The sequence below is a fragment of the Arachis hypogaea genome, chromosome 19 (genome assembly GCF_003086295.3).
Source record: "Arachis hypogaea cultivar Tifrunner chromosome 19, arahy.Tifrunner.gnm2.J5K5, whole genome shotgun sequence".
Lineage (NCBI taxonomy): Eukaryota > Viridiplantae > Streptophyta > Magnoliopsida > Fabales > Fabaceae > Arachis > Arachis hypogaea.
This window is the reverse complement of record NC_092054.1, coordinates 157,386,776-157,402,518: the sequence shown is the minus strand read 5'-3', so window position 1 is coordinate 157,402,518 and position 15,743 is coordinate 157,386,776. Positions and strand designations below refer to the sequence as shown.

The 15,743-nt window shown below is 32.5% G+C and overlaps 2 protein-coding genes and 1 long non-coding RNA gene across 5 annotated transcripts; 2 read left to right on the top strand and 1 right to left on the bottom strand.

Moving 5' to 3' along the window:
- Positions 1-1,655: 1,655 nt before the first annotated feature.
- On the top strand, positions 1,656-5,993 carry LOC112775285 (cysteine-rich receptor-like protein kinase 25). Of its 2 annotated transcripts, XM_025818836.3 has the most exons (7): positions 1,657-2,555; positions 4,219-4,353; positions 4,457-4,578; positions 4,667-4,877; positions 4,954-5,191; positions 5,266-5,419; positions 5,557-5,993. In XM_025818836.3, exons 1-7 carry the CDS (start codon positions 1,745-1,747, stop codon positions 5,893-5,895), a joined length of 2,010 nt encoding a protein of 669 aa, XP_025674621.1. In that variant the 5' UTR covers positions 1,657-1,744; the 3' UTR covers positions 5,896-5,993. The 2 variants fall into 2 exon arrangements, with proteins under 2 accessions (XP_072082577.1, XP_025674621.1); XM_072226476.1 differs by lacking the exon at positions 4,219-4,353 and having other exon boundaries at positions 1,656-2,555.
- Positions 5,994-7,382: 1,389 nt separating this feature from the next.
- On the bottom strand, positions 7,383-10,497 carry LOC112775290 (uncharacterized). The gene is made up of 2 exons (XR_003189511.3): positions 10,360-10,497; positions 7,383-10,161 (listed from the first exon to the last, which is right to left on the bottom strand). It is a non-coding gene; the product is annotated as an uncharacterized lncRNA (long non-coding RNA).
- Positions 10,159-14,912, top strand: LOC112775284 (cysteine-rich receptor-like protein kinase 25). 2 transcript variants are annotated; one of them, XM_025818834.2, is made up of 7 exons: positions 10,159-12,135; positions 13,068-13,202; positions 13,312-13,433; positions 13,525-13,735; positions 13,817-14,054; positions 14,149-14,302; positions 14,431-14,912. In XM_025818834.2, the coding sequence occupies exons 1-7, from the start codon at positions 11,325-11,327 to the stop codon at positions 14,767-14,769; spliced, it is 2,010 nt and encodes a 669-aa protein (XP_025674619.1). In that variant the 5' UTR covers positions 10,159-11,324; the 3' UTR covers positions 14,770-14,912. The 2 variants fall into 2 exon arrangements, with proteins under 2 accessions (XP_025674619.1, XP_025674620.1); XM_025818835.2 differs by lacking the exon at positions 13,068-13,202.
- Positions 14,913-15,743: the final 831 nt, after the last annotated feature.

Here is a 15,743-nt window from a genome sequence, read left to right as displayed (position 1 = left end):
ACAATACCCTTATTATAAAAAAATACTAAAATACTCTTATAATTAATTTTAAAAATCCTAAATCTTAACCTTACGATGACACAAAGAGAAGAGAAGGATTAACATTTAAGGTTCTCAATATATATATATATATAATAAGAGTATTTTAGTCGTTTTTTATAATAGGAGTAGTGTAGTTATTTTTTATAAAAAAAAATATTAATTTAGATTGATTCAAGATTTAGTTCACCAATTTTTCGATTAAATTAATTTATTAGATTTAATTTTGACAAAAATAATATAGTTTAATCAATTAGATAGATTGAATTTTAATTACTAAAAAATATTTATAAAAAGAAATTATTTTAAGAGTCAAAAATCTAAATTATTCTTCTTAATTAATTAGTAATACTCAATGATAGATTTGATTCCTTGACTAATGGCGATTGTAGGATACTAGGATTGGAGAAAAATTTATTGTAAGAATCAGTTTTGATATACTTGAGTTGACTTAGATGCACATCCTCCGAATTTAAAACTTGGCCAGCTATGGTTTCTTAAGAAAATCATCCAGATTTTTTACCATACACTAGTCCACTTGTCATTACACTTACGAAAGAAAATTTCACAAAGCAGCGTTACAACGAAGCGATATATATTAATAGTTAAGTACACATCACTATTGTTATTCGGCCGCCATATTCAACGTAGGATTATTACATTTGAGAAATGGATAAAAATGTTTAGGAAAGACAGATTTCACAGATTGGAAAGTTCAACCTAAACTTGATTGCACATCAAATGAATTGTATGCAGAGGCCGTTTAATTTATTTGTATATTTCCTTGATCCGTGTAAACCGATATATTTTTCAGATAGAATTAAGGACGAAACGAAAATGACCTAATTTTAATATAATCATTAGATAGTTGTTAGACACTAAGAAATAAAAAATAAAAAAATAACGCTACGTCAATGGTTCAAATAACAAATTTTCTATTTACGACGTGATGCTCGTATATACTCCACACGCCAAATGTACACTCACATATAAATCAAGTAGAGCTTTCAATATATATATATATGAATTATGTTACATCTATATTAAGTTCAGAAACTAAAATTAGTTATCAATATAAAATATATATTAAAATATAAATATATATTAAAAATAAATTAAATTACATATGTATTTATACAAAAATATATTAATAGTTAATTTTAATGATTAATTTTAATATATAAATAATATTTTTGTATATATATATATATGTTTTATATGATAAAAATTTATGTATAATTATTTTTAATTTTTATATAATAACATTTAAAAATTATTAAATAATAATTTAATTAAATTTATAAAATTATCTCTATTTTTTAATTATTAATTTCATGTAAAAATAACTATATTTAAATCCTAAACTCTAAACCCTGTACTATTTCGAACATGCTATAATACTTATATTTATACTATAATTTTAATAATAATTAAAAAATATTACTAAAATAAATTAAAAATATATAAGTATTAATTTCTATATTACTACAATGCTTATATAATTTTAACAGTAATTAAAAAATATTACTAAAATAAATTAAAAAGTATAATTTTAATTTTAATACAATTTTTTAAATATTGTTCAAATTGTATAACCAGCACCACTATTATAGCTAATTGTATACTTCACATACATATACATATATGACCTCTATGCATGGCAGTTCTCAAAACTCAAAAAAGATGAAGTAACCATGTACTAGCCATGGCTTCCTTCAATGTATTATTCTTCGTCCTTATTAGCATCCTCAACTTTTCATCAATTACTACAAAAGCAGAGGACACTCATTTTCTCTACCAGGTTTGCTCAAAATACAGATTCACTGCGATCAACACCACCTACCAAAACAACCTCAAGACCCTCCTCTCTTCCTTATCCTCCAAGGCCACCCACAACACCGAGTTCTACAACAACACCGTCACCGGAAAAACCCCCACCGACACAGTCTATGGACTATACATGTGCAGAGGAGACATACCCTCTGACCTATGCGGCGAGTGCGTGGGAAACGCAAGTCAAAGACTTTCAACAAACACAGAGTGTTCATTCTCCGTAGCGGCAGTTATATGGTACGACGAGTGCATGGTAAGGTACTCAAACACGTCGTTCTTCTCGCGCGTGACGGTGGCGCCTGGTTACCCTGGCTACGCGTTGCCCAGCCCCACCAACATGACGGACCAACAAAGCTTCAACCGTTTATTGTATCGAACCTTGAATCAAACTGCGGACGAAGCAGCCAACGCGCCCATGGGTGCAAAGAAGTTCGCTACAAAGGAAGCTGCGATATCCATATTCCAGAATCTTTACTGTCTTGCTCAGTGTACGCCGGATCTATCGCCGGAAGATTGTAGAAGCTGTTTGGATGGTTTGATCAATTCGAACCTTCCTGAGTGCTGTGCCGGAAAGCAAGGAGGGAGGGTTCTGTACCCTAATTGCAATATTCGGTTTGAGATTTACCCTTTCTATCGATCACTTGAATCTGCACCGTCCCCAGCACCATCATCAAATTCCAGAGGTATGTATGTTTAACTCAAATCTAACTTCTTATAATAATTAAAATGATGAAATATATTATGTTAAATAATTTAATTACTGTTCTTAGCTGTCATCAACACCTGGTCTTCATGTGAGTGAACATTTTCATTTGAGAAAAGTTTAGTGCGAGTAACTTTATTAAATTTTGGACAGTATATAATTAGTAAAACAAAAATAAGTAATTCTACATAATTGAATAAAATTTTATACTATTAAAAATATCGTTAATAACTATAAATTATAAAAATTAATGCGCCCTAGCACTCCTATTTAATTTGTATGTGTTTTGTTTTTCGCGATGAGGTCAAGATTCATCTGCTAAGGTACGTAACATGCAATTATAATATGGATAATTAATTTTGATTATTAATTTTGTGTTAAGGTGAACTGAACTGAAATTAGGTTTCTAGCTTGGCTATATGCAGTTGGCTTTTACTAATTGCCGACTTAGCTAGGTTATTATTTGCTTAAAGTTAACACTCTTTGACTTTAGGCTATACCTATTCCAATAAATAAGAGTTATGTTAAGTGTAGGGCTAAAATTTAGTCAACTCAGCTCATGAACTCAATTCGTTAATAACTCGATAAACTAAATTCATGAGCTGGTGAGTTAAGATTGAACCTGAAATTGAACTTATATATTACACGAGCTGAGATTAAATTTGGATAAGCTTAACTCATTAGCTCATGAACATATATATATTATACTTTTAATATTATATATATACATATAAAATAATAATATATAATTATATATATATTAAATGATTTTAATTATTTAAAATTTTATATTTATCTTTTTATATATAATTTTGATGTAGGATATGAATAAAAAATTTATAATTTATTGATAGATAAATAATATATAAAATTGATCTTTTTAAATATTTTTAAAAATATATAAGTTATAATTTATTAATATAGAATTATAGATTATATTCCTATTATTTGAGCCAACTCGCGAGTTCGAACGTAAGCTTTCGGTGAGCTGAGTTTGAGCATAAAAAATAGGCTTAATTGTTAATGAGGCGAGTCGTGAATCAAGTTCAATTTTTGTGAGCCGAGTTTGAGCTTGGTCCAGTTCGGCTCAGCTCAGTTCACTCCTAGCTCTAGTTACATGTATACCAAAATCAATCACCAGTATAAAATATATGTTAAAATATAAATACATATTAAAATAAAATTAATTAATTAAATTACATATGTATTTATATACAAATATATTGGTGGCTAATTTTACTGACTAATTTTAGTGTATAAATATAATAGCATTTTTAAATAAATAATTATGGAGATTATTTTTCATCGGTAGCTACGTGCGTTATTTTTCACACCAAATAGCAATCGTTTGCCAAAAAGCCATTGCTACATATAATTTTTCAACGTACGACTAAATATAATTATTTGTTTGAATGTGTTTTTTTTTTTAAAACCTCACGTTTTTAAAATTATTAATTTTATATTAAAATAATTACAGGTAAATTTTTATTTTTTATTTTTTATTCATTTAAAATTCAACAGCATACACTAGATATTGTATATTTTTTTAGCACTTCACAATTTTTTTTTTTTGGTCTATTATTACCAAGTTATTTCTTATTATTGGCATCGAAATGATATACGTTGGCTTTTTATATATACAGACAAAAGAAGTCGATCACGAACAATTATCTTAATCGTTGTACCCATTGCTATTGTGGCATTGCTTTTCACTTTGTGCTGCTATATGCTAAGAAGAAGACAAAAAAAGAATTCTAAGACTATTCTTAGAGAAAACTGTAAGAATACATTTTTTTTTTCAATATATATATATATACTGATTAGTTTGTAGCATTCAAGAAGCTTATAAACTTGTTTAACAATTCAAACATATTGGTCTAGTTGGTCGTGAAAGTGCCACTTTAGAAGGGCTGCAATTCGATTTCTCTATAATTGAAGCAGCCACGAACAACTTTTCTCACCAGAACATGATTGGCAAAGGAGGATTTGGAGAAGTTTACAAGGTGAGAAAATGTAGTTCTTTTCTTTCTTTCTTTTTTTTTTTTTTTCAAATATCATGCTTTATAACTTCAATAATTAAATATATTTTAGGGTACTCTTCCTGATGGCCGACATGTAGCTATAAAAAGACTCTCTACAAGTTCTAAACAAGGTGTGGTTGAGTTCAAGAATGAAATTTTGCTGATAGCGAAGCTTCAACACAGGAATCTAGTATCTTTTATGGGCTTTTGTATAGAAGAACAAGAGAAAATACTACTTTACGAATACGTGCCAAATGGAAGTCTTGATTACTTTTTATTTGGTTTGACACTTTGACTCTAAACTCTCATATTGGTTCAGCTATCTATATCCACTCTAAACTCTGAAATATTTTGTAGATGGTGGTCAACAACAAAATTTAAGCTGGGATCAACGTTATAAAATTATTGGAGGAACTGTTCTTGGAATTCTTTATTTACATGAATATTCTCGACTTAAAGTTATACATCGTGATTTAAAGCCGAGTAATATTTTACTGGATGAAAATATGAATCCAAAAATTTCAGATTTTGGTATGGCTAGAATAGTTGACATTAATCAAAACAGAGGAAAAACAAATAGAATTGTTGGTACATAGTAAGTTTCGAATTCTCATATATATATATAATTTATTTTAATTAATTTTAACTAATTTGTTGAATATTTTGTAGTGGCTATATGTCTCCAGAATACGCAATGCTTGGACAATTTTCAGAAAAATCAGATGTTTTTAGTTTTGGAGTCGTGATCCTAGAAATCGTTACGGGACAAAAGATAGTAAATTCTTATACTTCAAATCGTGTTGGAGAAAGTCTTTTAAATTATGTGAGTACTAATATCATCATTTTTTTTTCCGAGTAAATATCTGTTTTGTTAATCTTCTACTAATTTTAACATATGGGTGCAGGTAAAAAATTAATTTATTTGTAAAGTAATGTAAGAATTTGAATTGTTGGCTACAGGTTTGGAAACAATGGAGGGATGGAACACCATTAAGCATATTGGATCCAAAAATAAAGGAAGATTATAACCAGGTGGAAGTTATAAAATGCATTCAAATTGGTTTATTATGCGTTCAAGAAAACCCAAATTCTAGACCTACAATGGGGACAATAGTTTCATATCTTAATAATCATTCTCTTGATTTGCCATCTCCACAAGAACCAGCATTTTTCTTGCATGATAGTGGTATTATGGATCCAAAAACAGTTGCACAAGAATCAAGTTCCAGTCAATCTGGCAAAAGTTCAACAACCTTCTCTATAAATGAAATGTCAATAAGTAAATTTCATCCTCGATAACTTTAATCTCTCCTTTTTCTTTTTTGGTCTTGCTTTAATCTCTCATTTGATGTAATTTTCAAAGTATATACTAGATAAGCAGTACTACTTATTTCAAATATGTACCCTTATTTTTTTTTTTTTTTACGATAAATTCGGTACGTTAGGATTAATTTACCCCGGATGCTTTATATGAGTATTTAGGATTATGCTACGTGTATACCAAAATCAGCCACCAAAGTCAGCCATCAGTATAAAATACATGTTGAAATATAAATACACATTGAAAATAAATTAAATCACATATGTATTTATACACAAATGGGAGTGGATCATCTTCAGTGAAAAAAAATTGGATGGTGTCTAGTATTTAATCTCACCTTTCATTGTTCTTTTTTTTCTCTTTATTTTTTGTTCCACTTATAGAATTAAAGGTAAGAGATCACACTTTATTCTCTCAAGTGTTAAAAAAACTGGAGAGGATCCATTTCCATACACAAATACATTGGTGGCTGATTTTGGTGTATAAATAGCATTTCTCGAGTATTTATTGCTGACTAATAGATCGCTGCGCGTAAAGGATGAGATTTAAATATTTGACACTTATTTAAATAAACTAATAAATAATAAATTAATAAATCAATTCAAATTTATTTATATATATATTTTTTTAATTTTATATTTTTGTCAGGATTTTAATTTCATGTTTTTGATCATATGGGCTTAGCCCAACAAACAAGAAGGCCAAGCCGGCCTAATTTTGAATTTTCATTCTACTCGATAGTCAGTTGAGAGTTGACCCACTAAACTCTCAAAACATTTGTGATACAAGTATAAAAAGAAACAAAAAAACATTAGTGATATGTTTTGTTAAAAGTAATTTGATTATTCTGACTTCAGCTTCTATTTGATTTTTTGGGATCCGTTGAGATAAAAGGTTGAGTAAGATACGGATCGGATTCTGAGTGCGAGATCTGTGGGGTACAAGACTGGTGGACTACATCGACTGATCAATAGGTGGGGTCACCTGTAAAGACACTCCAATGTTAAAGTAACTATCCATACAAAAAGATAGCTAATTAGGGTAAAAAATGTGACGCTGCTTCTAAGAAGAAGGATAGATCCCTTCCTTTTATCCTTTGTTTTCAAATAGATCTTTTCACTTGGGCGCATTTATCTGAAACTTCCACCAAAAATTTAGTCGGTGAAAGATATCGTGTCATTTGATGATTCGGACAGGTCGATAATTCGTCAGGTCATAAATTCATTGAGTGGACCTCTAATTTTTGTGGGCTGAACAAAACATATCCAAAAAAAAAAAAAAAATCTAACTTCTGATATTCCTCTAACGCTGCCTACTTTACAGATTCGTTTATCTCATCAATCTTGTAGCTAGCTACTACCAAAGGTGCGAAACTTTCGTGAATGGATGTGTTTCATTTTCCATGGACATATACCTGTCACATAGTACATATATAGTTAATTTGATCATTCAAATTTCTATAATCTCATTTGAATCTTCTTATTGCCAGGCTTTATTTTTTTCTTTTCCAAAAACACGATCGTATGTAACAAGTCGTCAAAACTACTTTTGCCAAGACCACTGACTAAACTTGTTGATTATTTGCCTCTAATATTCTATACTAACCAATCAATGCATCATTCTTTTGCATATTCATAATCATATGAATCATATCCATATCCAAACACCAACGATCAATCTATTTCTACGTCTTTTTCCTCAAACCGATATTACTCCAAATTTGCCTTTTCTTCTTATTCAAATTTTTTATAGGCGAAGCAAATGACAATAACCAACTTGAGTACCTCAATCACAGTTGCTCAACCAACAAAACCTTCATTCCCTCCCAACACCACCTACGAATCCACCTTGATATAAAAACGGCACCCCAACAAATAATGTCGTCATTTCGCCACGTTTTGGATGATGGTATAAAGCTCTCGTACATATGCTAATGCTACCATTAGTCTACTATTTTAGCTTCTTATTAAAATATGCTATGGGATGACCTTGCTGCGACAAAACCGCACCAATCCCTTGTGCCAATGAATCAGTTTCAACAATAAATGGAAGAGTAAAGTCTAGCAGTGCCAATACCGATGTATGAGTAAGGGCAGTTTTGAGCTTCTCAAAGGCAATCTTAGCAACCTGATCCTAGTGGAAATTACGCTTAAGTAACTCGGTGAAGGGGGCAGCCAACTGCGCATATTGGTCCACAAATTGCCCATCCCATGAGGCCAAGAAAACCTTGCAGCTATTTCAGACTAGTAAGCTTAGGCCATTCAACAATGGCTTATATTTTAGAATTATCAACATGAACTCTGTTCCTTCTAACCACATGACCAAGGTACTCCTCTTAGGTTTGCCAAAAAGTGCATTTAGAAAGCTTCGCAACAAACTAATGCTGCTGTAACACGGCCAAGGCTGTTCTTAAATGCACCATGTGCTCCTCTTTGGACTTACTGTAAATGAGGATATCGTCGAAGAAGTAGCAACAAATTTTTTAAGATGTGGTCGAAACACTTTATTTATGGTGGCTTGGAAGGTGGACGGGGCATTGGTGAGGCTGAAAGGCATCACTACAAATTCGTAGTGACCCAAATGAGTGCAAAATGCTGTCTTGGGAATATCTTCATCCCTGACCCAAATCTAATGATAATCCGAACATAAGTCAATTTTTGAAAAATAGGCAGCACCATATAATTCATCTAATATCTCATTAATTGTGGGTACGAAAAACTTATCTTTGATGGTGGTAGTGTTGAGGGCGCGGTAGTGGATGAAAAAATAGTAGCTTCCATCCTTCTTGCGCACTAATAGGACGGGATTGGAAAACGCACTATGACTCTCACGGATTAGCCTTGATTACAGCATTTTCTCCACTAACTTCTCAATCTCTTCTTTTTGGTAGTGAAGGTATCGATAGGGACGCACATTGACTGGTTTAGTCCCCGATTGTAAATGAATCTAGTGCTCAATGTCTCTAGGTGGATGTAAGTTTTCTGGCTCCTTGAACACATCATGATATTCAGTTAACAATAATTGCGCATCTTCATCCTATTGTGTTTCCTCTGATGTAAGTGCAGAATCAATCACCCTTAAGTGTAGGAATAATGAAGCAATAACATCAGCTGAAACCATCTTATTTAGCATCCGATTCCCAACTGCATCGGGTTGGAATAAACGTTCTGCGACCGAGGCCCCTTTTGTGGCGTTTGAAGAGAAGCTAGATGTACGAGAAAGTGCACCCCTCGTGGAGCTGAATTGAGGTGGTGTGTCCCCCCAGCCCCCCTCCACTGTCTCCTATGTGGTCTTAGATTCAATGCGCTGCCGTGATTCTTTTGCTCATGGAGCTTGGCAAAGGGCTACCGTTTCAACATACGACTGTGGTTTGGCTAGCATAAGCTCACATTTCATTGCGTCTATTAATCCCGCCACAAACAACAAAACAATCCATTATTCGTTCAGTCCGGTCACCTGATTAGAAAACTCTTCGAACTGATGTTGATAGACTGCAACCGTGGAGACTTGTTTACGTTCCTTCAAGGATGCCTTTGAATCGTGGAAAATATTGTGGCCGAAAGAAACACAGAGAGCCTCAAGGAAACTCTCCTAGGTGTAGTTGATGGAGTTGTTGATGCACTAACGGTACTAAGTGTAGGCTGCATCCATCATGTGAAAAGAAAGCATGTGTAATCTCCATGCCACCAAAACCGAGTAAAGCTCCAAATACTCGCGAGCTCGAAATGTCCACTCTTCAACCCCTCACCGTCAAACATGGGTAGCTCGCTTTTCATCCCCTTTGGCCAACGAGCCGTCTGTGAGTCACCCGAAAACTTGGAATCATTGTGGGGGTTTCTATGCTCGAACGTGATCGGTTTTTGCTTCAACAAATCACGCAACATTTTCTATGTTTTTCAGAGAGATTTCGACGGAGCCGATCTGCTCTTGGGTACCAGCAAGATGAGCCATTATCTCGATCTGACTATGTTGCAGTGCTGCAATCTCATATTGATTTTGTTGGCACACCTCCTCCAAGTGGGAAATGCGAGTTCCTGAATTCATGGCAGATCACCTCAATGAAAACACTAAAAATGTTAGTTCACAGCTGAAATTTACAATAATCAACAATTCAAGAATAATTGAAGAAAATAAAAGTGCAAATAAACCTCATTCATTTTTCTATTACACAGTTCTTAGCCCAATAAAAAATTTTTCTTTCACTATGTTTATCCTTATCTTCTGCTGCTAGCTTGGAAGAGTGGCTGCATCATGTTTTGAATGGACATAGTTACTTAACATATAGAATCATATAGTGGATGCATATTTTTAATCTGATTCTGAAACTGATAAAAAAGATCGAATAGGAGAAGGGATAATCTAATGCTACAAATAATTCCTTGGATTTAGAAAAAGAAGAAGATGGCGTGTAGAGTTTATATAACCCTTGTGCTTATATAAACCTTAGTCGACGAACTGGAGATTTGGATCTTCCTCCACCTTCTCTTGATCTTCTTGTTTTTTTTTTCCTTCTCGACGCTGATCTGCGTCTATGGCTGAACCAACGTCGACGAGTTCAGAAACCTACGCCTCTAACTAGGTTGGAAGTGAGCCGAACTGAGTAGAGCTAGACTAAGCTCAAGCTCATCTGATACTAAAATTGAGCTTGACTCACGGTTCGACTCATTAATAATCGAGTCTATTTTTTAAGCTTAAACTCGACTCACCGAAAACTCACGAGTTGACTCTAATTCACGAATTAGCTTAAATAATAGGAACATAATTTATAATTTTATATATTATTTATTTATCAATAAATTATAATTTTTTTATTTATGTCCTACATTAAAATTATATATAAAAAATAAATATAAAATTTTAAATAATTAAAATTATTAATATATATAATCGAGGTCAGCTCACAAACTAATGAAACTCAAATCCAACTCATTTAATAACTTAATTTTAGATTCAAGTTTGACAGCTCATTCGAACTTACTCCTGACTCACTTCTATCACTAGCTCTTAGAAAACGTTGCCCTCATTTGCAACTCTCCTAAACGATTCTTCTCGAAAAATGGCTGGCAAAGATCGCTGCCACCCACCTGGCGTGCTTGAGATCCCCAAATTCAGATGGAACCCTGTTTTAATTTTTATTTTATCCCACCACATGTTTCTAATTTGATAGTTAGAAACTTACGAAATTAAATTTGTCTACTTGATTAGCTAATGTCTTCAAATTCTTAATTACTCTTGTTCACTCATCTTAAAAATTATACCCTGGATTATTACTGCGAGTTTATCCAGGTCAAAGTGTTCTTCCTGCAAATTTATACAGCCACGTTTCGAACTCCAATTAATTGTCATATCTTATCCACCATATTCACTCAAAACTAAAAAAAGATGAAGTAACCATGTACTAGCAGCCATGGCTTCCTTCAATGTATTATTCTTCGTCCTTATTAGCATCCTCAACTTTTCATCAATTACTACAAAAGCAGAGGACACTCATTTTCTCTACCAGGTTTGCTCAAAATACAGATTCACTCCGATCAACACCACCTACCAAAACAACCTCAGGACCCTCCTCTCTTCCTTATCCTCCAAGGCCACCCACAACACCGAATTCTACAACAACACCGTCACCGGAAAAACCCCCGCCGACACAGTCTATGGACTATACATGTGCAGAGGAGACATACCCTCTGAGCTATGCGGCGAGTGCGTGGGAAACGCAAGTCAAAGACTTTCAACAAACACAGAGTGTTCACTCTCCATAGCGGCAGTTATGTGGTACGACGAGTGCATGGTAAGGTACTCAAACACGTCGTTCTTCTCGCGCGTGACGGTGGCGCCTGGCTACCCTGGCTACGCGTTGTCCAGCCCCACCAACATGACAGACCAACAAAGCTTCAACCGTTTATTGTATCGAACCTTGAATCAAACTGCGGACGAAGCGGCCAACGCGCCCATCGGTGCAAAGAAGTTCGCTACAAAGGAAGCTGCGATATCCATATTCCAGAATCTTTATTGTCTTGCTCAGTGCACGCCGGATCTGTCGCCGGAAGATTGTAGAAGCTGTTTGGATGGTTTGATCAATTCGAACCTTCCTGAGTGCTGTGCAGGAAAGCAAGGAGGGAGGATTCTGTACCCTAATTGCAATATTCGGTTTGAGATTTACCCTTTCTATCGATCACTTCAACCTGCACCGTCCCCAGCACCATCATCAAATTCCAGAGGTATGTATAACTCAAAGATCAAAGTATCTAACTTCTTATAATAATTAATTAAAATGATGAAATATATTATGTTAAATAATTTAACAACTGTTCCTAGCTGTCATCAACATCTGGTCTTCATGTGAGTGAACATTTTAATTTGTATGTGTTTTGTTTCGCTATGAGATCAAGATTTATCTGCTAAGGTACGTAACATGGATGATTAACTTTGATTATTAATTTTGTGTTAAGGTGAACTGAACTGGAATTAGTTTTCTAGCTTGGCTATGCACTTGGCTTTTACTAATTGCCGTCTTAGCTAGGTTATTATTTGCTCTTTGACTTTAGGCTATGCCTTTTCCAGTGCTAACTACTAAGAAGTCAGCAAATTTTGTGATTTATAGTCATTTATTAATTATTATTAATATTTTTAATAGAATAAAATTTTATCTAATAAAGTAAAATTACTCACTTTTTGTTTACTAGTTAAATACTACCAAAATTTTAATAAACATGATGGTCCTAGACTTTCTCAATATATAATTATGGGGATTATTTTTCAACGGTAGCTATTCCTTTGCAAGCCATTGCTACATATAATTTTTCAATGAACGACTAAATATAATTATTTGTTTGAACGTGTTTTTTTTCTAAACCTCACGTTTTTTTCATATGAGATTGATAAGGAAAAATTATTAAAACTTTGCCATAGGAGATAGGAAGCCACCTATACTCTGCTAGAAGTCACTTTTTTAAAATGATCAATTTTATATTAAAGTAATTACACATGAGTTTTCATTTTTTATTTTTTATTCATTTACAATTCAATAGCGTACACTAGATATTGTATATTTTTTTAGCACTTCACAAATTTTTTTTTTTGGTCTATTATTACCAAGTTATTTCTTAGTATTGGCATCGAAATGATATACGTTGGCGTTTTATATATACAGACAAAAGAAGTCGATCACGAACAATTATCCTAATCGTTGTACCCATTGCTATTGTGGCACTGCTTTTCACTTTGTGCTGCTATTTGCTAAGAAGAAGACAAAAAAAGAATTCCAAGACTATTCTTAGAGAAAACTGTAAGAATACATTTTTTTTTCAAAAAGAAAAAAACTATCCTGATTAGTTTAATTTGTAGCATTCAAGAAGCTTATAAACTTGTTTAACAATTCAAACATATTGGTCTAGTTGGTGGTGAAGGTGCCATTTTAGAAGGGTTGCAATTCGATTTCTCTATAATTGAAGCATCCACGAACAACTTTTCTCACCAGAACATGATTGGCAAAGGAGGATTTGGAGAAGTTTACAAGGTGAGAATGTAGTTCTTTTCTTTCTTTCTTTCTTTCTTTTTTTTTTTTCAAATATCATGCTTTATAACTTCAATAATTAAATATATTTTAGGGTACTCTTCCTGATGGCCGACATGTAGCTATAAAAAGACTCTCTACAAGTTCTAAACAAGGTGTGGTTGAGTTCAAGAATGAAATTTTGCTGATAGCGAAGCTTCAACACAGGAATCTAGTATCTTTTATGGGCTTTTGTATAGAAGAACAAGAGAAAATACTACTTTACGAATACGTGCCAAATGGAAGTCTTGATTGCTTTTTATTTGGTTTGACACTTTCACTCTAAACTAAACTCTCATATTGGTTCTGCTATCCATATCCACTCTAAACTCTGAAATATTTTGTAGATGGTGGTCAACAACAAAAGTTAAGCTGGGATCAACGTTATAAAATTATCGGAGGAACTGCTCTTGGAATTCTTTATTTACATGAATATTCACGACTTAAAGTTATACATCGTGATTTAAAACCGAGTAATATTTTACTGGATAAAAATATGAATGCAAAAATTTCAGATTTTGGTATGGCTAGAATAGTCGACATTGATCAAGACAGAGGAGAAACAAATAGAATTGTTGGTACATAGTAAGTTTCAAATTCTCACACATATATATGATCTATTTCAGTTTTTAATCTATAATACAGTATAATTTTAACTAATTTGTCATATATTTTGTAGTGGTTATATGTCTCCAGAATATGCAATGCTTGGACAATTTTCAGAAAAATCAGACGTTTTTAGTTTTGGAGTAATAATTCTAGAAATTGTTACCGGACAAAAGAATGCAAATTCTTATACTTCAAATCGTGTTGCAGAAAGTCTTTTAAATTATGTGAGTGCTAATATCTTCATTTTTTTCATGTAAAGATCTGTTTTGTTAATCTTCTACTAACTTTAACAGACGGATGCAGGTAAAAATTCATTTATTTGTAATGTAAGAATTTGAATTGTTCGCTACAGGTTTGGAAACAATGGAGGAATGGAACACCATTAAGCATATTGGATCCAAAAATAAAGGAAGATTATAACCAGGTGGAAGTTATAAAATGCATTCAAATTGGTTTATTATGCGTTCAAGAAAACCCAAATTCTAGACCTACAATGGGGACAATAGTTTCATATCTTAATAATCATTCTCTTGATTTGCCATCTCCACAAGAACCAGCATTTTTCTTGCATGGTGGTTTCATGGATCCAAAAACAGTTGCACAAGAATCAAGTTCTAGTCATCAATCTGGCAAAAGTTCAACAACCTTCTCTATAAATGAAATGTCAATAAGTAAATTTCATCCTCGATAACTTTAATCTCTCTTTTTCCTTTTCTGGTCTTGCTTTAATCTCTCCTTTGATGTAGTTATGTAACAACATTTTCGATGTTTATACGGTATAGTACTAGATAAGCAGCACTACTTATTCCAAATATATACTCCTTTTTTTTACAATATCTTTTTGTTGTAGATGTGAATTACAGATTAGTAAGCTAATCACATATCAACTCAAATTGATTTAAAATGCTAATAAAAAGAGACTTAGAGACAATGGAATAATGTATACACAAGAAATAATGAAGTAATTCATCTAAGAATTAACAGAAAAACATTCTCCGAAAAAGTATTTCATAATGTACATATTTTCAGCAGAAGCAATTTCCCAGCAATACAACTGAGTAGCATTAATTAAGAAAATGGCCAAAAATCTTGAAATAACTAAACCATATTAACCTTGACTCGATGTTGCTTAGGTTGATGAAAAGAGGGAACATGCATTTTAGAAGGTGGGTTTATTTTTAAGATAGAAGTGAAAACTATATAGCCTAAGAATAAATCCTTAGTACCTATTTAAATTTCCTTTTACAACAATTCCTAGAGGATTCAATCAAATAAACAATAGCTCATGGTTGCTCATGATAAAAAGTCATAGGAATTAGTTATATATATATATATATATATATATATATATATATATATATATATGGTACCTACAAAGATACGGAAAAATAAGTTGCACAACAGAATAACAGAGAATAAACAATAAACAACAAAACAAAATTTTCAATCTTTTTAGTTTCGCTTAGTTTGTAGCATGATAAATACATGATCTCATAGAATAACAGTAAAGAACACTATTGCTATAAAGAGATCTTAAACACTAAATCTGTAAGCTATAACTAGGAATATCAACTAAAGAATCAATATAGTGGAATTCAAAAAGATGATAGCAATTGCAAAAATCGAAAGTGCAAAATTAATTAATGTTATGGCATTGCCAAAGTC